This window comes from Neoarius graeffei, chromosome 17 (assembly GCF_027579695.1).
Source record: "Neoarius graeffei isolate fNeoGra1 chromosome 17, fNeoGra1.pri, whole genome shotgun sequence".
NCBI classification, from domain to species: domain Eukaryota; kingdom Metazoa; phylum Chordata; class Actinopteri; order Siluriformes; family Ariidae; genus Neoarius; species Neoarius graeffei.
The window spans coordinates 2,692,431-2,717,523 of record NC_083585.1 but is presented as its reverse complement, the minus strand read 5'-3'; the positions used below and the strand labels follow the sequence as shown (position 1 = coordinate 2,717,523).

At 42.7% G+C, this 25,093-nt stretch overlaps 2 protein-coding genes across 2 annotated transcripts in view; both read right to left on the bottom strand.

Annotated features, from left to right (window-relative positions):
- Positions 1-869: 869 nt before the first annotated feature.
- Positions 870-1,754, bottom strand: LOC132864558 (zinc finger protein 3-like). Its single transcript, XM_060897993.1, has 2 exons — positions 1,748-1,754; positions 870-1,459 (listed from the first exon to the last, which is right to left on the bottom strand). Exons 1-2 carry the CDS (start codon positions 1,752-1,754, stop codon positions 939-941), a joined length of 528 nt encoding a protein of 175 aa, XP_060753976.1. The 3' UTR covers positions 870-938.
- The window catches only part of LOC132901307 (histone-lysine N-methyltransferase PRDM7-like), a 101,714-nt gene continuing 78,137 nt past the window's right edge, over positions 1,517-25,093 (bottom strand). Inside the window, exon 4 of the mRNA XM_060943614.1 lies at positions 1,517-1,853. Coding sequence (XP_060799597.1) covers positions 1,848-1,853 — 6 coding nt within the window. The 3' untranslated portion in view covers positions 1,517-1,847. The remainder of the gene's footprint in view (positions 1,854-25,093) is intronic.

Here is a 25,093-nt window from a genome sequence, read left to right as displayed (position 1 = left end):
CTACATATATTCGGATAAAGAACTTCAAACATGCTGAATTTTTGGTCAGGTTTTTGTACGATTCCTAGATTATCATTATAAATAACTGATGGCGGGGCAGCACGGTGGTGTAGTGGTTAGCGCTGTCGCCTCACAGGAAGAAGGTCCGGGTTCGAGCCCCGTGGCCGGCGAGGGCCTTTCTGTGCGGAGTTTGCATGTTCTCCCCGTGTCCACGTGGGTTTCCTCCGGGTGCTCCGGTTTCCCCCACAGTCCAAAGACATGCAGGTTAGGTTAACTGGTGACTCTAAATTGACCGTAGGTGTGAATGTGAGTGTGAATGGTTGTCTGTGTCTATGTGTCAGCCCTGTGATGACCTGGTGACTTGTCCAGGGTGTACCCTGCCTTTCGCCCGTAGTCAGCTGGGATAGGCTCCAGCTTGCCTGCAACCCTGTAGAACAGGATAAAGCAGCTAGAGATAATGAGTGGAGATGAGATGAGAGAACTGATGGCTTCTCCTCTACCAGTGAGACAAGGTGGATGCATATAGCTGGAAGAGCTTCATTTCAAATGGTCCATACTCATTTGGTTTGATCCACAGTTCTGTTATAGTACATTCAACTCCTGATCAGTACAAATTCCATTAACAATTAGTCTCATGCTGCAGTATTACATTGATAATAGTGGTGCAGTTTAATTGTCAGTTGAATGATGGTAATTAATGACTACTTAAGATCAAAAGAAAACAATAATAGTCTTGTTTTAAACATCACTATAAGGTTACGTATTTTAAAACAGTCATATAACATGAACAATAAAGTTCAAAGTACAGGTCATTTTCAGCCAATACTGTAGTAATAGCCATATTTAATTTGATAAATTTAAAATCATGCAATGTCTACAAGTTGGTGCACTTGTAGGTTTTAAATGTAACTGAATAAGTAAACATCTTTCCAGACTGATCAGTGATGCAGCTTCTCTCCTGAGTGAAAGCGCTGGTGTTGAAGAGAACAATGATGAGTAAAACTCTTCCCACACTGTGAGCAGTGATACGGCTTCTCTCCTGTGTGAATGCGCTGGTGTTGGTGGAGATCACTCTGACGAGTAAAACTCTTTCCACACTGTGAGCAGTGATGCGGCTTCACTCCTGCGTGAATGCGCTGGTGTTGTTGGAGATCACTCTGACGAGTAAAACTCTTCCCACACTGTGAGCAGTGATACGGCTTCTCTCCAGTGTGAATGCGCTGGTGTTGTCGGAGAGTACTCTGCTGAGTAAAACTCTTCCCACACTTTGAGCAGTGATATGGCTTCTCTCCTGTGTGAATGTGCTGGTGTCGTTGGAGAGTACTCTGATGAGTAAAACTCTTCCCACACTGTGAGCAGTGATATGGCTTCTCTCCTGAGTGAATGCGCTCGTGTCGTTGGAGAGCACTCTGCTGAGTAAAACTCTTCCCACACTGTGACCAGTGATATAGCTTCTCACCTGTGTGAACATGCTGGTGTTTTTGGAGAGCACTCTGTTCAGTAAAACTCTCCGCATTGTGAGCAGTGATACGGCTTCTCTCCTGTGTGACTGCACTGGTGTGTCTTGAGTACATTCTGATGACCAAAACTCTTTCCACAGTCTGAGCAGTGGTGAATTTCCTTCTGTATATCATTATGAGAAGTGTCAAAACTGAGAGCATCAGATGATGTTGGCTGACTACTGGAGCATTTGGAGGGGATCTGAAGCTCATATTTAATCTCTCTTGATTCCTGCAGTCTCACATACTCTTCATAGTGGCATCTCTGGATGTGTTTGTCAAGGTAAATTTGAGATGCATAGGAACGAGGACATGTGGAGCAGGAAAAGACCTGCAGCAAAGTCTTCTTTACTTCTGGAGAAGTGAAAGGACAAAAATCAGAAATTGAACATAAAATGCAACAAGATTATAAAATATAACACTAACCCAATGTAAAGGAGCATTTTTACTGAACCTCAAACATTCAATATTCTATATGAATCAAGACTGACACAAAAAAGTTTGAGGACTAACATACAGCAGTCTCTAACTAGGAGTACTGGTACTGTAGATTCAATAAAGGTACTAGAACAGCAGCTATGCACAGCATTGGCCATAGCCCCGTGGGTCTGAGCAACCAAGGGGGAGTTGTTGGTTTCTGTTTGATCTAATGTCAAGTCTAGTTAATGGCAAGCCTTGCCTTATTTACAGCTCATCCAGGATTGTGAAGGAAACTCAGCCCTTGCATTCAAAGATCCAAAAATGGGCCTTATTTATCATGCTGGATATGAATAGATTTATTTGCAAATGGTTTCTAGTAGCATTTACACAAGAAAGTCTGTATTTTTCATCTGGATTAGGTTGTCAAGTTTAAAACACATTAATTTCAATAACACACAAATTTAATGAAATTAAAAATTGTGGGATTTTGTGAAACCCAGTTGATTCATATTAATGTAACTGATGAAAGAAAGCCAACATCCAGAAATTAAGACATTAGTCATTTAATTAAATAAAAATGTAGGCGTATAAAAAAGGGACAGAGTGCAACGATTCAGATGGCATTCAAGTAGTTCTGCAGTAGTATAGGAATGTCCTTACTGCAGTATTTGAAGAATGCCACGGTGTGGTTTGTAGTAATAAAGCAACCAAACTTCTACCTGTTTAATTATTCATTCATCTGATGCTATTTGTCCCTTAACATGTTGAAGTTCTTCAGCTACAAGAGTTTGAGGAGCTAAAAATAAACATAATTAAAACATTATTTCTCCATGGCATGACTCTTGTGGAATCACTGAATTCCATAAAAATACAAAAAATTTTATTGCTTGTTAAACTGCTTGATAATATAAGCATCATCACATATACTCCTGAAATAAAGCAAATGTGTTCCAGTTGATTTGTATAATGGTTGATGGGTTTGACTGACATGTGCATTAGCCAATTAACAACTTCGCTTGGTTCAGGCATGCTGCATGTGTGTTCAACTAACTTCTCTTCAGCCAGCTGGTTGGATTGCACTGAATATTTGTGGCAGCAGGGGCATGGCCAGAGAAGGTGAGTGGCAAAGTCAATGCACCTGTTGTCAATTAAATGTTGTGTGCGTATTTGTTGCAGTGACAGTGGAGGTTAGAAAAGGATCCCTCCTTTTCTAACATCAGCATGATGGAAGAGCGCGAAGAGAAGGGAGCTCTCCCGACCAGAACAAGAGTGTGTTTGTGTATGAGCAATGAGCAAGTGAGCGAATGAAGCTGAAAAGCAAGGTAAATAGTAAAAATAAAGTAGTGTGTGTGAACATCAGCTCCCACCTGCCATGCTTCTGTACTCCACCCACATCAGAGACATACTATAGTGGTGCCGAAAGCCAGGAGTATGGAAGGGAATCACCACATGCAGTCCTCCCCATTTAAGGATCTCATCCATGCCCTTGTTACCACCCAGCAGAACCAGCATCAAGTGCTGACGGCCTTCCGGAAGGAACAAGAGCAATGCTTTGAATCCTTGATGCTGGCCCAGCAGGAAGATCGCCAGGCATTCTGCTCGTCTTGGCGGGGGCCTGGATTGCCACCGCAGCAGACCCTCCCCACCTCACCCTCACGAAGATGGGCTCACATGATGATCCACAGGCCTTCATCGCTCTCTTCAAGCAAGCTGCCAAAGCATGGGGGTGGCCAATCAAGCGGCATGCCTACTTCCACTACTGACCGGCAAGGTGCAGCTCGCCATGCAGCAGCTCCCCGCTAACAGTTGGCTCATATACGTGGACCTGAAGTGAGCCATCCTGCAGTGTGTCAGCCACACCCCGGAACATCATCAGTGCTTCTGGACGCTGACATTGGAGAAGGTCGGCCAGCCGTTTGCATTTGGCCAACAGCTCCAGGATGCCTGCTGGCAGTGGCAGAGGGCAAACAACTGTGACGCTGAGGGGATCATCGACCTGGTGACACTGGACCACTTCACTGTGGGTCTTCTGGAAGGAACGGTGGAGTGGGTCCAGTGTCATCGCCCGGTGTTACTGGGTCAAGCCATCGAGTTGGCAGAAGACCATCTGGCAGCGGTTCCAGCAGCAGGCCTTTTCTCTTTTTCTCTCTCCTTCCCCCCTCCCTCCTCTTCCCATCCCCACCCCATTCCCCCACTGCGGAGATGGGGGGCGGCTCCCCTCCAGCCGGCCCACCGCACCCATGGTGTCTCCCGTGTTCTTCTTCCAAGTCTGTCTCTTCTCCACCCCAGGTGAGTGATGCCCATAACACCGGTGCAGAGGGAAAGTCTGGGCAGGTATGCTGGCGGTGCAAGAAGCTGGGACATCTCCAGAGTCAGTGCTCCACAATGGAGGTGGGAGTTGTGATCTGGATCACATATGCGCCAGAGACCACCCCCTATCGGGCCAGAGCGTATCGTATACCGGGAAGTGTCCAAGGGGATACATCAGACCTCAATCCACCAAAGCCTGGTGCAAGGTGAGGCATTGGGGACAGCACAAGCAGTGAAGGTTGTGTGCATGCATGGGGATGTTCATAATTATCCTCTAGTGCCAATCCATATTCTATTTCAGGGACAAAAGCATAAAGATGGCAGTTAATCCTCGTCTCACCCACCCTCTAATTTTGGGGACTGATTGGCCAGGATTCAGAAATTTAATAGAACACACAATAAGGGGTGGGTCCTGCATCCTACATCATGGGGGGGATCCCGGTGTGGCATTGACTGGGGAAGCTGTCACAGAGCTGTCTACATCAGTGCGATGCAAAGAGTAAGGAGCAGCTAGCCCCTCCTCCCTCTCTTGGGGATTCCCTTGAGGATTTCCTATTAGAGCAGTCGCAAGACAAGAATTTGCATCATGCGTTTGACCAAGTGAAAGTAATGAATGGTCAAACTCTCTAGCCAAATATGACACCCTCCTTCCTGTATTTCACTATTAAGGACAGGCTGTATCAAGTGACGCAGGACACTCAAACTGGTGAACAGATAACACCAGTTGTTAATCCCTAAGAGCCATAGGGAACTTGTGTTCCCTGTGGCTCACTTTAATCCCATGGCTGGACACCTAGGACAGGATATCAAACTACCCCGAATAATAGGGTGCATCAGTTGCCCCCTAAAAATGAAAAGTTCCTCCGATGATGATGCATTTTTGTTTTTATGTTCCTTTTGGTAAGAAAACCCACTGGGTGAAATATTTTGACAAAATTCAAAAGTTTAATGGTGGCACCAGGAGCTCAAAGTTATGAAAAAGTTGCTATTTTATGACTTATGACAAAATTTTGATCACTTTTCATGGAACATTATGCCACCTTGTAGAGTATACCAAATATCTTAGATACACATTTTTAGTACATATTCTAAATATATTAAATCAAGCACAGTTTGAGTTTTAGCTGTTCATTGAATCATTGTTCAACTATTTTTAAACAATACAAATGTATTATGCATCACATTAATGCTTCTCAATCCCTTGCAAAGGTTCTTAACATGATCTCTGGGTCACAAGAAATCAATAAATGGAGTCCAACATTGTGATTCAAACCTTACGCGAAAACATAAAATAAGCGTTTTTTTGGCAAAAAATGAACCTCATGGTGCCACCATTAGACTTTTGAATATGGTCAAAAAATTTTACAGGATGTCTTTATTGGTGAAAAGGAACACCCAAACAAAAATGCATCAGATTTTATGAAAGTCAGGGCAACTGATGCACCCTACCGAATAATGGTGAGTTCTATTGGCCAGAGGTTTGCGGGGACGTTCGTTGGTGGTGTGCGGCATGCCACGAATGCCAATTAGTAAATCTCATGGCCACTCCAAAAGTGCCTTTGCGCCTGCTCCCTCTAATCAAGACCCCATTCGAGAGAATTGGTATGGATCTCGTCAGGCCATTAGATCAGTCAGTACAAGTATATTGCTTTATTTTAGTTCTGGTGGACTATGCAACACGATATCCAGAAGCAGGCCATGCTCCGCACTGTGTGCAGAGGCATGCAGTGTTGCGGAAGCACTCTTCCGTGTTCTCTCCCGGGTCGGATTTCTTTAGGAATCCTGACAGACCAAGGCACTATGTTTATGTCACACACACTTCGTGAGCTGTAGGGAATTAAATCTGTCCACACCAGCATCAATCACCCACAAACAGATGATTCTGTAGGGTTTGGAAGTTTGTAAGCGAAGATGCATGTAATTGGGATAAATGGCTCCAGCCCCTGTTATTCGCAGTACGAGAAGTCTCACAAGCCTCCATGGGGTTTTCACCATTTGAATTATTATATGGGCGAAAGCCATGCAGCATTTTGGATGTGCTGCAGGAAAATTGGGAGGAGGGACCTTCAACCAGCAAGAACGAAATTCAATACGTTCTCGACCTGCACGCAAAGCTCCACACCCTCACATATTAAACCCAGGAACCTTAGGGAGTTCACTCCGGGAAACAAAGTACTCGTGTTATTGCCCACTTCAAGCTTCAAATTAGTTGCCAAATGGCAAGGGCCCTTCGAGATCACACGGCAAATCGGGGACGTTGACTATGAGGTGAAGCGAATGGATCGGGGCAGGGCTCTGCAAATATACCACTTCAACCACTTAAAACATTGGAACGAGGGGGTCCCTATGGCGTTGGCATTGGTACTTCCAGAGAAGCTGGGATCGGAGGTAAAAACAACCAAACCTACAACCCAAACCACTCCGGTCCCTTGTGGAGACCACCTCTCACCGGCCCAACTCGCAGAGGTTGTCAAGTTGCAAAGAGTTATCCAACTTTTTCTTGCCCCTTCCCGGCTGCACCCACCTCATAGAACACCACATTAAGATGTCCCCAGGGGTGGTGGTGCATAGCCACCCTTACCCGAATACAGAAAAAGGTGGTTTGGGATGAACTCAAGGCCATGCTCAACATAGGCATAATCAAGGAGTCACACCATGATTGGAGCAGCCCGGTGGGCCTGGTACCCAAGACCGATAGGTTGGTCCGGTTCTGTGTAGACTACAGAAAAGTCAACACAGTGTCTAAATTCAACGCATACCCAATGCCTCATATTGATAAGTTGCTCGATCGGTTAGGTGCTACTAGCTTTTATTCGACACTTTTATTCTCTTTTATTCTGGGGTGCCATGGTAACGGCCCGCGGGCTGGATACAGCCCGATTGGTCATCACATCCGGCCCGGTGGTTCATGAGACTTTTTTTTTTAATAATAAATTAATAAAAATCGAATGTTGTGTTTTTTTTGTAATGATTTTAAATCTAATGTTTCAATTTGATTCCATTTTTGTGTAATCCATTGGTTCGTTTTTAGCTGCTCTCTGCTTGCTGCAGCACACGCAGGTGCAATGACCCGGATTTAATGTAGAGTAGGCTAGTTGTTGCTCGTTCACAAGCAACAACAGTCTAAAAAGAGAAAAGTTGATTCTGAGGGTCGCATCTTTCAGGAAAAATGGAGAGAGAAATACTTTTTCTGAGAAGTAGGGGGAAAACCTGTTTGTCTGATTTGTTCGCAACAAGTGGCTGTACCGAAGGAATACAATGTCAAAAGACATTACGAGACCCATGCCGACAAATAAAGCCAATTCACCGGGCAATGCAGGACTGAAAAGCTAAATGAGCTTGCCTCAAACCTTCAAAAACAGCAAGCAGCTTTCTCAAAGTCTCGAGAGACACATGAAGGTTCGTTTTAATATCATACATCATCTTCAGTTCTCCTTTAATGTTAAATGCGGCTGTTTTCAAAGAGGGGTGTCTCAATATCTTTGTTGTACATTTTATTTCATGTTAGGGGCAGTGAAGGCGAGCTACATCATCGCGTGGGAGATCGCAAAAAAGTGTCCAAGCCATTTTCGGAGGGTGCATTCGTCAAGGATAAATACGCATCTGTTGGAATCCAATCTTTCTATCAGTCATTGCCACCAGAGTACCCAATTATCACGGCCTTTGCCGGTAAAATACTCTGTATGTTCGGGACAACATATTTATGTGAACAGGCATTTTCAGTAATGAATATTAATAAATCGAAACTGCGTAGTCGTCTGACCCATGGACATCTCAACGATGTCATGAAAATAGCAACTGCCCAGAGTCTGTCCCCAATGTCGACAAGCTGGTAAAAAGTAAAAGACTTCTGGCTTCCACATGTAAAATGTAGCTGGTATTTCTCCCCCATGTAACCTTGTGCTGTGTGCTTGAGGGGGAATAAACAGGATGGGTGTGTGGAAAAATATGTGGGACTTGACCAGCAAAGTTAATGTGCCATCTGTAGTTTGTTTTTATTGGTATGTTCAGTCATATTTGGCTCTTTTAAACTAATGCTACTGGATATTTAGTCACTTGACCTATTGGTGGAATTATTTACCCTGGCACTTCTTTCTTTTGACTCGTTTAGGCCTACTTGCCAATCGTTTTAATTGGCCTAATTAGGTCTATGCATTGACATGTTTTTGATGTGCAAGATCAATAAATCTGATCTAAGTCATTTACAGTTTACACTTGTGTTATTTGTGTCTTAGTCCATTTCTGTAGCATTTTTTTTTATAAATGTAGGCTACTTGCATGCTTAGACTGTTACATTTTCAGAGGGTAAATTGCTTTTGTCTGCCATGTTATTGTGCACCTCATTTTGAGGCTATAGCTTTACAATTCCTTTTGGGCATATAGGCCTTCAAAAATCATATAAAATAATGTCCTTTTGTTGAGTTAGTGTCTGGTCTTTTCAGGCCAAAAGTGTAATTCGGCCCCCAAGGTCCCACTTGAAAAAAATCTGGCCCCCTTACCAATTTCACCCTGGCACCCCTGGTATACAGCAATGATTGGCAGCAGCACCTTGAACACTTTAGGGCCATCCTAGACTTGCTGAGATGTGTGGGGCTCAGAGCTAACATGAAAACGTGTGCAATTGGGCAAGTGGAAGTATGGTATCTGGGTTTCCACTTGAGGTCATGGGCAGGTGCATCCCCAAATTGACAAAACTGCAGCGATTGCGGCCTGCCCAAGACTGAAAAGGGAGTGAGGCCATTTCTGGGGCTGGCTGGCTACTATCATAGGTTCATACCTAATTATTCGGACATCACCAGCCTGCTGACTGATCTCACTAAAAAGGGAGCACCAGATCTGGTACAGTGGACGGAACAGTGCCAACAGGCTTTCAACCAAGGTAAAAGCTGCACTGTGTGGGGGGCAACTTTTACACTCCCTTGACTTCTCTCTCCCTTTTATTTTGCAGATGGATGCATTGGACAGAGGGCTGGGGGCTGTTTTGTCCCAGGAGGTGGAGGGCGAGGAACATCCCGTGCTGTACATCATGAACCACACCAATGTGCAGATCACCTGTTGGTATCTCGCCCTCTAGCCTTTTAAATTTGAGGTAATCCACAGGCGCAGATGGTGGTGGCAGAATTCCTATCCTGTCGGGGGTTATGTGACAGTGGGGGCGTGGCCCAGCGGCAGTTTGTGAATGGAGGGTGGGGCCAGGGAAGGTGAGTGGCAAAGTCAATGCACCTGTTGTCAATTAATGTTGTGTGTTTGTTGCAGTGACAGTGGAGGTTAGAAAAGGAGGGAGAGCGAAGAGAAGGGCGCTTTCCCAACCAGAACACGTGTGTCTGTGTGTGAGCAGCGAGTGAGTGAATGAAGCTGAAAAGCAACGAAAATCGTAAAAATAAATTGTGTGAGAACATCAGCTCCTCCCTGCCATGCTTCTGTACTCCACCCACATCAGGGACATATTACAGTATTACAGTGGTGCTTAAAAGTTTGTGAACCCCTTAGAATTTTCTATATTTCTGCAAAAATATGGCATAAAACATCATCAGATTTTCACACAAGTCCTAAAAGTAGATAAAGAAAACCCAGTTAAACAAATGAGACAAAAATATTATACTTGGTCATTTATTTATTGAGGAAAATGATCCAATATTACATATCTGTGAGTGGCAAAGTATGTGAACCTTTGCTTTGAGTATCTGGTGTAACCCCCTTGTGCAGCAATAACTGCAACTAAGTGTTTCCGGTGTCTGTTGATCAGTCCTGCACACTGGCTTGGAGGAATTTTAGCCCATTCCTCCATACAGAACAGCTTCAACTCTGGGATGTTGGTGGGTTTCCTCACATGAACTGCTCAGTTCAGGTCCTTCCACAACATTTTGATTGGATTAAGGTCAGGACTTTGACTTGGCCATTCCAAAACATGAACTTTATTCTTCTTTAACCATTCTTTGGTAGAACGACTTGTGTGCTTAGGGTCGTTGTCTTGCTGCATGACCCACCTTCTCTTGAGATTCAGTTCATGGACAGATGTCCTGACATTTTCCTTTAGAATTCCCTGGTATAATTCAGAATTCATTGCTCCATCAATGATGGCAAGCTGTCCTGGCCCAGATGCAGCAAAACAGGCCCAAAACACAATACTACCACCACCATGTTTCACAGATGGGATAAGGTTGTTATGCTGGAATGCAGTGTTTTCCTTTCTACAAACTTAACGCTTCTCATTTAAACCAAATTGTTCAATTTTGGGCTCAGCCATCCACAAAACATTTTTCCAATAGCCTTCTGGCTTGTCCATGTGATCTTTAGCAAACTGCAGACAAGCAGCAAGTTTTTTTGGAGAGCAGTGGCTTTCTCCTTGCAACCCTGTCATGCACACCATTGTTGTTCAGTGTTCTCCTGATGGTGGACTCATGAACATTAACATTAGCCAATGTGAGAGAGGCCTTCAGTTGCTTAGAAGTTACCCTGGGGTCCTTTGTGACCTCGCCAACTATTACACACCTTGCTCTTGGAGTGATCTTTGTTGGTCGACCACTCCTGGGGAGGGTAACAATGGTCTTGAATTTCCTCCATTGTACACAATCTGTCTGACTGTGGATTGGTGGAGTCCAAACTTTTTAGAGATGGTTTTGTAACCTTTTCCAGCCTGATGAGCATCAACAACGCTTTTTCTGAGGTCCTCAGAAATCTCCTTTGTTCGTGCCATGATACACTTGCACAAACATGTGTTGTGAAGATCAGACTTTGATAGATCCCTGTTCTTTAAATAAAACAGGGTGCCCACTCACACCTGATTTGTCATTCAATTGATTGAAAACACCGGACTCTAATGTCACCTTCAAATTAACTGCTAATCCTAGAGGTTCACATAATTTTGCCAGTCACAGATATGTAATATTGGATCATTTTCCTCAATAAATAAATGAGCAAGTATCATATTTTTGTCTAATTTGTTTAACTGGGTTCTCTTTATCTACTTTTAGGACTTGTGTGAAAATCTGAGGATGTTTTGGGTCATATTTATGCAGAAATATAGAAAATTCTAAAGGGTTCACAAACTTTCAAGCACCACTGTATGTGTCCCCCCCCCCCCCCGTTTCTGTAATATGGGGAGGTCTGACAGCATTATCCGATATTGTGTGTTTCCTGTGACAGGGCCTTTTTTCCCCCTTGATTTCTCCCCAGTCTTCTCCCTAATTGAGCCATGGTCAATTCCCACCCATCAGACTGCTCTCCAGTATCACATAACAGCTACCAACCAGGGAGGGCCATCACATGCTTCCTCTGAGATAAGTAATACCAGTTGACCGCATAGTTTACTCATACAATGTCAGGGGGGAGAAAGCACACTCGGAGGAAAACCCAATCCACTCAATTTCTATTAATATGTGCTCTCTCACACACACACACACACACACATGACTGGCTAGTATAACTGACAGGGCAGGGAAGAGACAGCATACCATCTCTACCTCCCTGAGAGCCCAGACAATTTTGCTCTCTTGAGCTCCCAACCACAGATGACTGTGGCATCATCAGGATTCGAAAGTGGCAATATCTGGATTATGGGGAGGATGATGGGGGCAACAGTTTTCTGCTGTACCACTTGGGATCCACAGGCCACGCATTTTACGCTACTTCTGGTTAAATTGTGCCTGATGAATAAAACTGCAACAGTATTTTGTGGTTTACTATATAGTCAGTTTTGCAATAGCAGGATATTGCAGTGGGGTGACTTTACCCTCTCTGGTTGGTTACTGTCATATGATAGAGAAAACCTACCTGGTTGGTGGAACATGCCAAAATGAGTCCTCTGGGGGAGTACTCTGGTTACTGCAGATTGCATTGTACAACAGCTTTCATTCCAGAAACACTGTTAGGCTCAGAAATGTCACAAGATAATCCAGAAAATAACCTCTATAACCTCTTAGACAAAAGTAACACCTTGCTGTCTGGTTGTTCCTGTAGGTGCAGGACTGAGTTCTTTGGTGTGCTCCTCTTCATACCACACCAAGAGCTCCTGTCCTGGGTTAATGGGTCGACAGCAACGATACAGAATTCCCCCTCGATACCGAAATGCCACAAGATTCTTTTCTTCTTTATTACGGGCACAATTCACATACCTAAAAGAGTGAGGCAACATTCCAGAAAAGGTAAAAATCAGATCAGAGACTTGGAGAAAGCATGGCAGAGATATCAGTGACAGCAAGAAGATGAAGTTCTTCCAACAAATGAGGAACTGTAAAATCAAAATCACTAAAACGGCCCAAGAGCTGGTGTATTTCTCACCTCATCCAATTCACATGCACCTCTCTTTTGGCATCAATGTATTCTTCACACTGCATGCTCCTGTATACCTGGACAAAAATACCACATTTATATTTTCTTTACTAAAATCAATCTATGCCTTTAAATGAGGTATACAGAAACAAGAAAGATGGCTCATGCCAATATTATTAAGCCTCATGAAGGCTGAATTAAAAGGTTCTTGACTGTATCTTAAGATTCACAAAACAACCGACAAGCTCTGAGATGAATTGAGTAACTATAGGAAAATGCAGGCAAGGCTTTATCAGAATTTAGGCAAAGGAAAGGTTTCTCATAAAAGGCTTTAATTCTGACATGGCAAAGCTGTGCTGTGAATCAGACCTCTCTGATACACATCTGTCCCTTGTGTTTTGGTCTCTAAACAGAAAGCTACAAAAATGCACAGCTTTAAAGTCAGTTCTGTCACTAAATGGGTTTTATACAAAATATTTTGGATTTGTACAAGTAATATTTATTTACCATAAGTGTTTGGGAGCTAATGTTGTTTTAGTTCAGTGTAGTAGTGTTCATTTTTAATTTAAAGAATTTTAAAATTTACTTTTAGTCTTAGTCATGTCCGGAAAATTGTAGTTACATTTTAGACTTTTTTTTTTTGGGGAGGGGGGTGTCAAGATTTAATCTTGACAACCTTGGAACGCTTTATTGGTCCGGGCATAATGAACAGAGATTTTGTTTTGCTGTGTTTTTACCAGCCTTCTCTGTGGGCCTGTCATTTCAGGATCATGTGGCAGCATGCGTGTGTTCTCACTGATCAAATCACAACCATGTTAGTTAATGTGCATTAACATTCTACTCTAATGCAAAAACAGTGCGCAGCAATGAAACAAAATCCATGAACAAAAAAAAGGTCAAAAATTAAAGGAGGGGCCAAAAATTTGAGGAAAAAAAAGCAGGTATTAGAGACATAGGCTTACAAATGTAAATTAAAAAAAAAAAATCAACATACTGTTTGGCCATCAGCATCCTGAATTGGCCCACAATGCTATTTTCGAGGAGCAGAATGAAAAGCTTAAGATGGACATTAAAACATAGCTATAGGCTAGGCTGCATCTTCATTTAAAACTGCTGGAACTTGCCCAACCATAACTGACTGTCATATGTACCAGAGGTTTTCAAGCTTACTGGGGCTGAAGCACATCAGAGGTCAAACCAGAACATCAAGGCACACCAAATTAAAGTCGGTTATCGATTATGAAGGATGTTACACATATTATGATGGGCTAGAAGGTCATTCGCAAGGTTTGACCCAGATTGCATGACAGCAGACTGTCAATTATTAAACAGATAGGTAAATCAGACAAGTAATTTTATAATGTATTAAAAACATGAGGCAACGCTCATTACAGTGTTTTCCATGAGTTACCTAGACCATGGTGGCGGAAGCATTTTCAGAACACACCACCATTTGATTTGAGACTGATAACATTAACTTTACAGTATCTACTACAATCATCCACAAGTCCAAACACAATACCATGGTTATCAATTTAAGACAGCAAACAGATAACATCAATGCACAAGTTTGCATTGATAATTGGTATTCAAACTTTAGCTTAGTTAGGGAACATTAACAGCAGAGTGTCAGACTCTCATCTCCTTGCTTTAAAACAACGAGCTGTTGAATTTGTAGAGGTTTAGCTTATTTGAGTAAGAAAAGCTGCTAACACATCTGGTAGCATGTTATCGTCATTCAAAATACAAGGACATGCTCTAACCAAAGTTCAAAATAGGTTTATTTTTGGCTAAATTGAAATTAGTCTGCATGTTCTCTATTCACTATTTTCTAAAAATAAATAAATAAATAAATAAATAAATAAACACAGGTAACCACTTCTGCTTCCTTCCTTTGAGGGCAGAAATGTATGCTCTAGTCATTTTTTAACCGTTTATGAACTGTTAAACTTCTTAACCATGATTTGTGGGTGTGGCCTTTTTGCTGTGGCATTACAACCAGTGTGTTTATGCTTAAATTACTAAAGCACAAAATTGTTTTGAGCAAGTTCTTCATCGAGCTAAACTCTTAATTTTGCTCTCAAAGTGCACCAGTTTGATACATTTAACTTTAAAATAAACAAAATTATCTTACAAGGGAGCATGCCCCCAAGTGAGGTCCACTGACCATAGTTTCACAAAATCCTGAGGGAAACATAGTGGTAAACCCTTTAGAATTTTCTATATTTCTACATAAATATTACCTAAAACATCATCAGAATTTCACACAAGTCCAAAAAGTAGATAAGAACCCAGTTAAACAAATGAAACAAAAATATTATACTTGGTCATTTATTTATTTATTGAGGAAAATGATCCAATATTACAGATCTGTGAGTGGGAAAAGTACGTGAACCTCTAGGATTAGCAGTTAATTTGAAGGTGAAATTAGAGTCAGGTGTTTTCAATCAATGGGATGACAATCAGGTGCGAGTGGGAACCCTGTTTTATTTAAAGAACAGGGATCTATCAAAGTCTGATCTTCACAACACATGTTTGTGGAAGTGTATCATGGCACGAACAAAGGAGATTTCTGAGGACCTCAGAAAAAGCACTGTTGATGCTCATCAGGCTGGAAAAGGTTACAAAGCCATTTCTAAAGAGTTTGGACTCCACCAATCCACAGGTCAGACAGATTATGTACAAATTGAGGAAATTCAAGACCATTGTTACCCTCCCCAGGAGTGGTCAACCAACAAAGATCACTCCAAGAGCAAGGCATGTAATAGTCGGCGAGGTCACAAAGGACCCCTGGGTAACTTCTAAGCAACTGAAGGCCTCTCTCACATTGGCTAATGTTAATGTTCATGAGTCCACCATCAGGAGAACACTTGAACAACAATGGTGTGCATGGCAGGGTTGCAAGGAGAAAGCCACTGCTCATCAAAAAGAACACTGCTGCTCGTTTTCAGTTTGCTAAAGTGAATGTGGACAAGCCAGAAGGCTATTGGAAAAAGTTTTGTGGTCGGATGAGACCAAAATAGAATTTTTTGGTTTAAATGAGAAGCGTTATGTTTGGAGAAAGGAAAACACTGCATTCCAGCATAAGAACCTTATCCCATCTGTGAAACATGGTGGTGGTAGTATCATGGTTTGGGCCTGTTTTGCTGCATCTGGGCCAGGACGGCTTGCCATCATTGATGGAACAATGAATTCTGAATTATACCAGCAAATTCTAAAGGAAAATGTCAGGACATCTGTCCATGAACTGAATCTCAAGAGAAGGTGGGTCATGCAGCAAGACAACGATCCTAAGCACAGAAGTCATTCTACCAAAGAAAAGAGAATAAAGTGAATGTTTTGCAATGGCCAGGTCAATGTCCTGACCTTTATCCAACCGAAATGTTGTGGAAGGACCTGAAGTGAGCAATTCATGTGAGGAAACCCACCAACATCCCAGAGTTAAAGCTGTTGTGTACGGAGGAATGGGCTAAAATTCCTCCAAGCCAGTGTGCAGCACCGATCAACAGTTACCGGAAACGTTTAGTTGCAGTTATTCCTGCACAAGGGGGTCACACCAGATACTGAAAGCAAAGGTTCATATACTTTTGCCACTCACAGATATGTAATATTGGATCATTTTTCTCAACAAATAATGACCAAGTATAATATTTTTCTCTCATTTGTTTAACTGGGTTTCATTTATCTACTTTTAGGACTTGTGTGAAAATCTGATGTTTTAGGGCATATTTATGCAGAAATATAGAAAATTCTAAAGGGTTCACAAACTTTCAAGCACCACTGTAGTTATTCTATCTGTCTTTTTTAATAAATACTGTCAGTGGAACACCTATCTGTTCTCTTGCAAGTTAGGGTATCTGTGAAAGAAATCCCTCTCAACTCAAAATGTAAAAGAAGATGACCGTGATTGTGTGACATATCCTCGGAGCATGTTGATGGGGAGTGAACTAATGTGGCAAGTGTTTGTGGAAGGAGGAATCATGAGACAGAAATCTCCACTTTTGAATATATCTGTCATTGCACATTGTACACTGAAATTGGATGCCATCCTACTAGTGCAACATCTGCTTATTAAAAATAATAAATAAAATCAATAAATCTCATTATCTTTAGCTGCTTTATCCTTCTACAGGGTTGCAGGCAAGCTGAAGCCTATCCCAGCTGACTATGGGCGAAAGGCGGGGTACACCCTGGACAAGTCGCCAGGTCATCACAGGGCTGACACACAGACACAGACAACCATTCACACTCACATTCACACCTACGGTCAATTTAGAGTCACCAGTTAACCTAACCTGCATGTCTTTGGACTGTGGGGGAAACCGGAGCACCCGGAGGAAACCCACGCGGACACGGGGAGAACATACAAACTCTGCACAGAAAGGCCCTCACCAGCCACAGGGCTCAAACCTGGACCTTCTTGCTGTGAGGCGACAGCGCTAACCACTACACCACCGTGCCGCCCCCATATAATATATATTAACTCAAACTCTTAAAAAAAAAAAACATTGACACATTGCTGTATTTCATTTTACGATCCCTTTAAAACAAGCAGTGTTTAGTGCAGTTATGGCTCTTGGGTAGAAGCTCTTTCAGTCTATAGACCCCTTGCACTAACATCACATTTACGTTAGCAACCACCGCTACCCTATACTGGGGGACAAGCGAACTTTGTTTACATACTGAAGCCAAGCAAAGATGTCTGGCATCTGTTGCTGTTGTCCAAAGAAAACTACAGTGAAAAAAAGCTCTACTATGAGATTACTTGGATAATCTTAGTCAGAAAGAAGTATAAGATAGATACATGTGGAAATTGGAGGTTATTAGCAGTTATGAGCCTTACAAAATTCCTCAAAACGACTGAAGTGACGGTGTAGATTTGTGGGCTAGCATTAGCTATATGTTGGAACATACTTTCTTTTCCCCCCTGAAGAGTCCCTACACGAAAGACCAGTTTAGAAAAAATACAAAAGCAAGAAAACCTTTGTGCAAAGACTTTTTCCTGACATCAGCTTTTGGGAACAGAATGTTGCAAAAGCCAAAGTTACTCTCAAAGGACTCTGACCTGAACTGTGGATTATATCTTATTCCCACCCCTCCATGTCTCAACAATCCCAAGGACATCTAGGTATAGAGCTATTTGCACTCCAGTGATACTTATTGTTAAAGGACCCATGGCATGGTGGTTTGTTGATGCTTTAAACGGGATCATGGAGGCTTCCGGATGTTATATCCGCAGCCTTTCTCGAAATGAACCCTTGGAACGTAGATATAGCCTCCTGGAAGAAAGCCCCATTTCAGCCCTTTTCTCAGTGCGTCGTTTTGCTAATGAGAAGCAGAAGGAGGGGAAGGGTAGAGGGTGGGGGCGTGCCATGGGGGGAGGGGGAGGGGCTGACATCTGCCTCCCAAGCCGGCCAAGAGCGCTCCTCGTCGGGCATGGCCAGGCGGGCGAATGCCCTGGTCCATCCGCCCTGTTTAAAAAAAATGGTACAACTCGAGCCCATGGTAAAACTGGGACTTTGTCGGGTTTTTTTCAGCCTGAGGCCCATGGTAAAACTGAGCAGTTTTACCATGGAGCAGTTTTACCATGGAGGAGTGGGGACTTTGCCATTTCCTCCCCCCAACTCGCCCCTGGGAGAACCGCTGCCTCCACGGGCAGCCGGTGCCGCTGGAGGGCCGCCCGCACGACCTCGGCTCCCGACAAAAGATTGGATCTAGGGCTGACTTTCAATGGGTCGCAGAGATGGAGCTGCTCTGCCACTCACAACACCCCGGCCCAGAATCAGGGAAAAATACCGCGCGCTGACGTCATTAAGGTGCGACGTGAGGAAATAAAATAAATTCAACAAATGTTTGGGTTTTTACTGAACAAAAAAACAAACAAAATGAACGAGTGACTTAAAAAAAGAATGTGGGTGTCTTTGTAAAAACTGTTTTGATTGGCTATTATAACAGAGGTAGCACAGAGTACCTGGCTAACTGCAGGAAGCGGTTAGCTGCACAGCTAATGTAGCCATTGCAAACGCACCAATTTTAAAACACGGCAAAACGACTTAACAGTTATACACTTACTTGTTCGGTGTTTGTTACTGATGCGGCAGGGATGCTTAGTACGGACCCAGGCTTCAGTGACAGTTGATGTGCAAAACCTGCTCTGTACTGTCCCAAGTTGTGGAAACATTCCTCAGGAAAATGCTTCCGACAAACATACACCGTCTTAGGTAGACTCGACAGCGTATTATTGAAGTAAATAAAATTAAGCCACTGCGTCTTCAGGGGCTCTCCCGTCGGCAGTAAAAACAGACTCTTTTCTGTGTTGTCACATCCATGTACAGCGCAATTTCCATGTTTCGCTCACTTAGGTGATGCCATGTTGTTGTGTCCTCCCTCTATGGTCTCCTCACTACAACTGGGTGGGGCAATCCATACAGTGGGTGGGAATCCAGAGGGGGGGGGGGCGTGGGGATCATCTCCCTTGCTGACGTAGTAAAGCTTATCAACGCGCCGTTTTGACGCGCCATTCTCAAATGTTGGGCATAGTTTGGTTTACACATTATGAAATTTCTAGCCACTGGGGTGACTTAAGAAGGTCAGAGGAACTCATTTTAACGTTAAAAAACCTCAGAAAGTGAAAATTTCATGCCATGGGACCTTTAAAACAATATCTGAAGTGTTATTTGCAAAATAACAAAACATCTTGCTCTAGACTTTCAAACAAAATTCTATTTTTTTTTTATTTTATCTAATAGTGGATGGTACAATAATTACAAACACTAACAGACTCAGCACATTCCAATTGTACCTATCGTTAAATATAATCTATAAATCACCCTTGTAATGATAATTTCAATAAACAGTTAATGCTCAGTTCCCTCCTCATTTATTTTCTATTCAAAGGCACAGCTAAGTCACACAGGCTGACAAGTGTGTAAAGGACCGTAACAATTTTATCCAAAACAGTTTTTCCTGTCTCAGTTGATTTATTTCCATCTCACATGTATGCAGCAGTTCTAAAGTTAAGTTCGTTTGTGTAGAACTCTCTCTAACTGTAGGTTCATTACGACACTCTGACTCCATGGTGACATTTTGCGTAGGACTGGGTTCCTTTGATAACAGAAGCAAAGCTTCAGTGCTCTCTGCTCTTAATCTGTTCTATTCTTTCAGGATATGTCTGGCACGTTGCTACCTGTTGGATTTTTTACCAAATTATGTCCGGATTGTTTGCTTGGTGCCCAGTCTGGGTTTTCTGTGTCGAATAAAGAAGCCGCTTCACCTGTAAGAAAATCAAACCACTTTCCTGAAGAAGCTAACTTGAATTCAAGCAGAAAAAAATAAAATGAGAATCTTAAGCAAACTCTTCCATACTCACTTTTAACTTTCTATTTTTTAAAAAATACATTTTAAAACAATCACGAATTTCTCTGGAGTTTTCAGGCTTCCTCCTCTCGTCGTATTCTGTTTAACCACTCATATCTTCATTGTTCTTGAAGCATTTGCTTCTCTTTGTTAATATTTTTGTCGATAGTGGGGAGACCATAATAACTTATCTATTTTTCTATTTGAACAACCAAATATAGCAGCTAGCGGCAATAAAGGGCCCTCGCACTCAAGGCCAAGCCTCTATCTCTGAGTCACAGTGGCCAGGACTGATGTGTGCTTCAAATTTCATGAGTCAGAGTATTTGGCAATGGAATCATTACTGTCCAGGGTCAAATGGCAGCGCTACATGAGAGGCTCACTTTGGACATGGGGATATCATCAGAACCCTGATGTCTTATAATCTGTGAAGTATTAGCTACATCAGGCAATGCATGGCGAATTTATAACACTTCCCATTTGTATGGCGAAACATACAAATTTATTAGTTCGCCTTTTCAACATTGTGCCAAATACCCCAAATCCTGTTGCAAGTCAATTGGCTAAAGCAATGTGTATTTCACTTTTGTTCATCTTGGGGCACCCCACACACCTACCAATTCTGACATGGATAGGTGAAACTATATACCGGGCAGAAGTCTCAATGACATGTGGGGGTGCTATGGAGTCCCCTGAACACACCCGGGATCAAGCCTCTATCCCTGAGTAGCGGTGGCCAGGACTGATGCGAGTACCAAATTTCATGAGTCAAAGTTTTTATTAGGCAACGGAATCATTACTGTCCAGATCCAAATGGTGGCGTGATACCAGAGGGCCAAATTGGGCATGTGGATATCATCAGAACCATTATATCCTATAACCTGTGAATTTTTAGCCATATCAGGCAATGCATGGTGAATTTATGATGATTCCTGTTTGTGTGACGTAACAAATTTATTGGTACGCCATTTCAAGGAATGGAAAATGCAATGTAAATACATGCATGGGTTGGTAGCTTGTAACATTGAGAGCCTGTAAGAAAAGTTTCAGGCATGTTTGACCATTTATGAGAAAGTTGTGAGCATTTTTGTATCACTGCTCTAATGCCACCAGTAGGCTGCCATGTTGCCTGTTGGAAGGGCGATGTGTGACATCACTTGGGTGCAAGGCTGAGTGTCACTCTTCAGTACTGAAGGGGCAAAGTGAAAGTTCTACTAAGATGACAATGTCAATTTTTTCACCGTACATCTGAAATTGCGTATTAATGAGATGCAACCCTGACTTACAGACAAACCCAAACTATTTACTTGTAAAATGAGGCTGAAACTATGCGTTATAATCACACTTGTACAGAAAAAGGCGGAAATATTGCCGAGCTGCTTTCCGAATGGTTTCCGTAAAGTGTGACGTCACTTACGATACACAACCATATTCGACAAAATGGACCACAGTGCCAGCGACATTTCGTCACTGATTTCCTAGAGTATTTCGGACAATGACACGGATAGTGATGATGATCATGATAAACAAGTATTACCCCATCAATTGGTTACACACAAGTGAACAATATAGAGTTATTGTTTTATTATAGAGTTGGTTTAGTTAGTTATTACTGAGCCTTTTTTTACAACACTAAATCAAAGCAAGGCACCCATCATAAAACAAACATTAAGCTGCTTAGCTGCATCAGCAATTATTACATTTATGCCCAAAGTAACTCAAAATAACATATCACGCTTAATAAAAAGTTAGGGAAGCTATAAAAAAGTGTTTTCTTACCCTTTGAACTTCTCTTTGGCGGACTACTGACCATGTTGTCTTGTTTGTTGTCCACTTTTTGACCAAAGACTGCAGGAACCACATCTGGATTCAATGCTGGCTCGTATGGTATTCCTAGTGGCCGGTGCATCAGAGTTGTTTGAGTGAAACAATTTTCTTCAAAACGTTCTGAGCACATGAGCTGCGAATGTGCCGTTTTTGCACCTAAAGGACCATTTCAGTCAGCCAGTGAGAGGCCTGTCCCTGTGCGGCAAATGAATGTGAAAACCACTATTTGTTTAAAATAAAAAAAGGGTAGGGTAATTTTCAACTTGGTTGGCCTTTAAGTGGTAATCAACTTCTGCAGACAAGATGGCGGAAAGTGACTCGAAAGGCAGCGAGTACGAATTCATTGCAGATTCTACTGGCCTACAACCCTATCTGTTTGAGCCAAGAGTTGAGGAAGGTGATTCTCAAGAAGAATCAGAACAGGAAGCCAGCTCTTCAGATCCTGAAGCTGAGGAGGAACAACGGATGGGCAACACACAATGGTGTTCATGCAAATGTTGTGATCACACATGGCTGAAGCATGCTAATGAGTGCTTATGCTGCCAGGAATGTGTAAAAACTCACACACTTGCCTCTTCGACAGATTTAGGTAAGTCAGATTGTATGCAGATCTGTTTGTAGGTAGTCTAGCAAGGTTACAGTCCACAGCATGAGGCTGTCACAGCAGCGCAACTTGTACCGTGAATATAAAATACTACATGTGGAGCTTCCATGTGCTATGCCCAAGTGACATCAGAGCATTGCCGCAAATGATCGGGGGGGATTTTTCTGATTGGTTAAAATATTTTCAATGGCGGCATTCGATGATAGGGGAATTCTGCATAGAAATTGACTTTCAGAGATGGATATCTTAGCTGTGTGAGCGCCTTATTTTCAATTATTCGCATGAATCGTTAGATTTGATATAAACCATCTTCATAACTGTATTTTAACCATGTGCTTTCTTTTCCTTTCAGCATCTTGAAAGATATCGTAAATCCCTTCGCAACTTAAAATCAGCAACATCTTGACATGATGTATACCAAAATATGGCATGAATCCAACAAACCGCCAAGGAAAAGTACATCAAAATGTAACATGTTTTGGCAATGGAGTCATTACTGGCCATGTCCAAATGGTGGCGCTATACCAGAGGGAGTCTTTGGGCATGTGCATATCTTCAGAACCATATCCTATAACCTGTCAAGTTTGAGCCATATCAGGCAATGCATGGTGAATTTATGACTCATTTCCTGTTTGTGTAGGGTAACGTATAAATTTATTGGTTTGCCATTTCAACAGCTTGCGACATATCGCAAATCCCTTCGTAATTTGACATCAGCAACATCTTGACATGATGTATACCAAATATGGCATGGATCCAACAAACAGCCTAGGAGGAGTTTGTTAAAAAATAACAGGTCAAAACACATAAAACCAAAAATCTCTCACTTCCTGTTGCATATGACTGATGCAATGTACAGGCAGTTTTGTTCATCTCGGGGCACTGCACACCCCCCCCCCCCAAATTTGACATGGATAGGTGAAACTATATACTGGGCAGGAGCCTCCATGACATATGGGGGTACTATGGAGTCCCCCAGACAAACCTGGGGTCAAGCCCCTATGGCTGTTTCGGGGAGTATGACTGACGTGTACCAAAATTCATGAGTTTTTGAATATGTACAAGGTGTACATGTTCAAAAATATGTATTTTTGAACTAGGTGGCACTATAGAGTTAATGAAGCCTATCTAGACTAATTTACCATCTCATCTCATCTCATTATCTCTAGCCACTTTATCCTTCTACAGGGTCGCAGGCAAGCTGGAGCCTATCCCAGCTGACTACGGGTGAAAGGCGGGGTACACCCTGGACAAGTCGCCAGGTCATCACAGGGCTGACACATAGATACAGACAACCATTCACACTCACATTCACACCTATGCTCAATTTAGAGTCACCAGTTAACCTAACCTGCATGTCTTTGGACTGTGGGGGAAACCGGAGCACCCGGAGGAAACCCACACAGACACGGGGAGAACATGCAAACTCCGCACAGAAAGGTCCTCGCCAGCCATGGGGCTCGAACGTGGACCTTCTTGCTGTGAGGCAACAGCGCTAACCACTACACCACCGTGCCGCCCCTAATTTACCATATTCACTCAAATTGTATTATAGGACAAATGTATGTGCAAAATTTCATGAGTTCTTACCCATCGTAAGTCCCTCAAAACAGCACGGGAAAATTTCAAAATCCCACATTCCATCCAACATGGCTGACTTCATGTTAGGCTGAGTCATATACAACTAAGTGAACTTTGTCCTGTATCACAAGGAGTATGGATCACACCAAATCTCATGCCGATCCGAGCAACTTCATTTATGGTTCTATGAACCATAGCTTGTTCTCGGGGGCGCTATAGAGCTTTGGGACCATGCCTAGTCCCTTGATCAGTGTAACTATGTGATTTTACGCACGAGTTTTCGAGCATAACATGTGCCTCAAAAACGAGTTCTTCCACAGAGGAAAAAAAAAGAATAAATAAATAAAGAAGAAGAGGAGAAGAAAATATAGCTGCAAGTGGCAATGAGGGGCCCTCACATCTCCGGTTCTGTGACCAGTTACATTTGCTCATCAAACAATGCACTGAGATGTGAAACAAAAGCCTGGGTATCTGATGTATGGTATGCACCACCGGTGATTAATTTTTCAGCAGTGGAGTCATTACTGTCCATGTGCAAATGGTGGCGCTATACCAGAGGGTCAGCTTGGGCATGTGCCCATCATAAGAACCATTATATCCTATAACCTGTGAAGTTTGAGCTATATCAGACAATGCATGGTGAATTTATGACACACTTTCTGTTTACATGACGGAACACAAATTTATTGTTTAGCCATTTCAACATCTTAAAGAAGAAGAAACTTTTATTTGTCACATGCACACTTCAAGCACAGTGAAATTCATCCTGCATTTAACCCATCTGAAGCAGTGAAAACACACACACAGAGCAGTGGGCAGCCACACCAGAGCACCCGGGGTCAGGTACCTTGCTCAAGGGCACCTCACGTCAACCTGACTGCATGTCTTTGGATTGTGGGGGAAACCGGAGCACCCAGAGGAAACCCACGCAGACATTGGGAGGAAATCTAAACTCCACACAGAAAGGCCCTCGCCGTCCGCTGGGTTCAAACCCAGAACCTTCTTGCTGTGAGGCGACCATGCTAACCACTACACCATCTTGTAAGATAGCACAAATCCCTTTGCAATTTAACATCAGCAACATCTTGACATCCTGTACACCAAATATGGCATGAACACAGCAAACTGCCTTGGATGAGCATGTCAAAATTCTAACATGTCAAAATGCACAAAACCAAAAATAAGTCACTTCCTGTTGAGTATGGCTGATGCCATACTCAAAAAA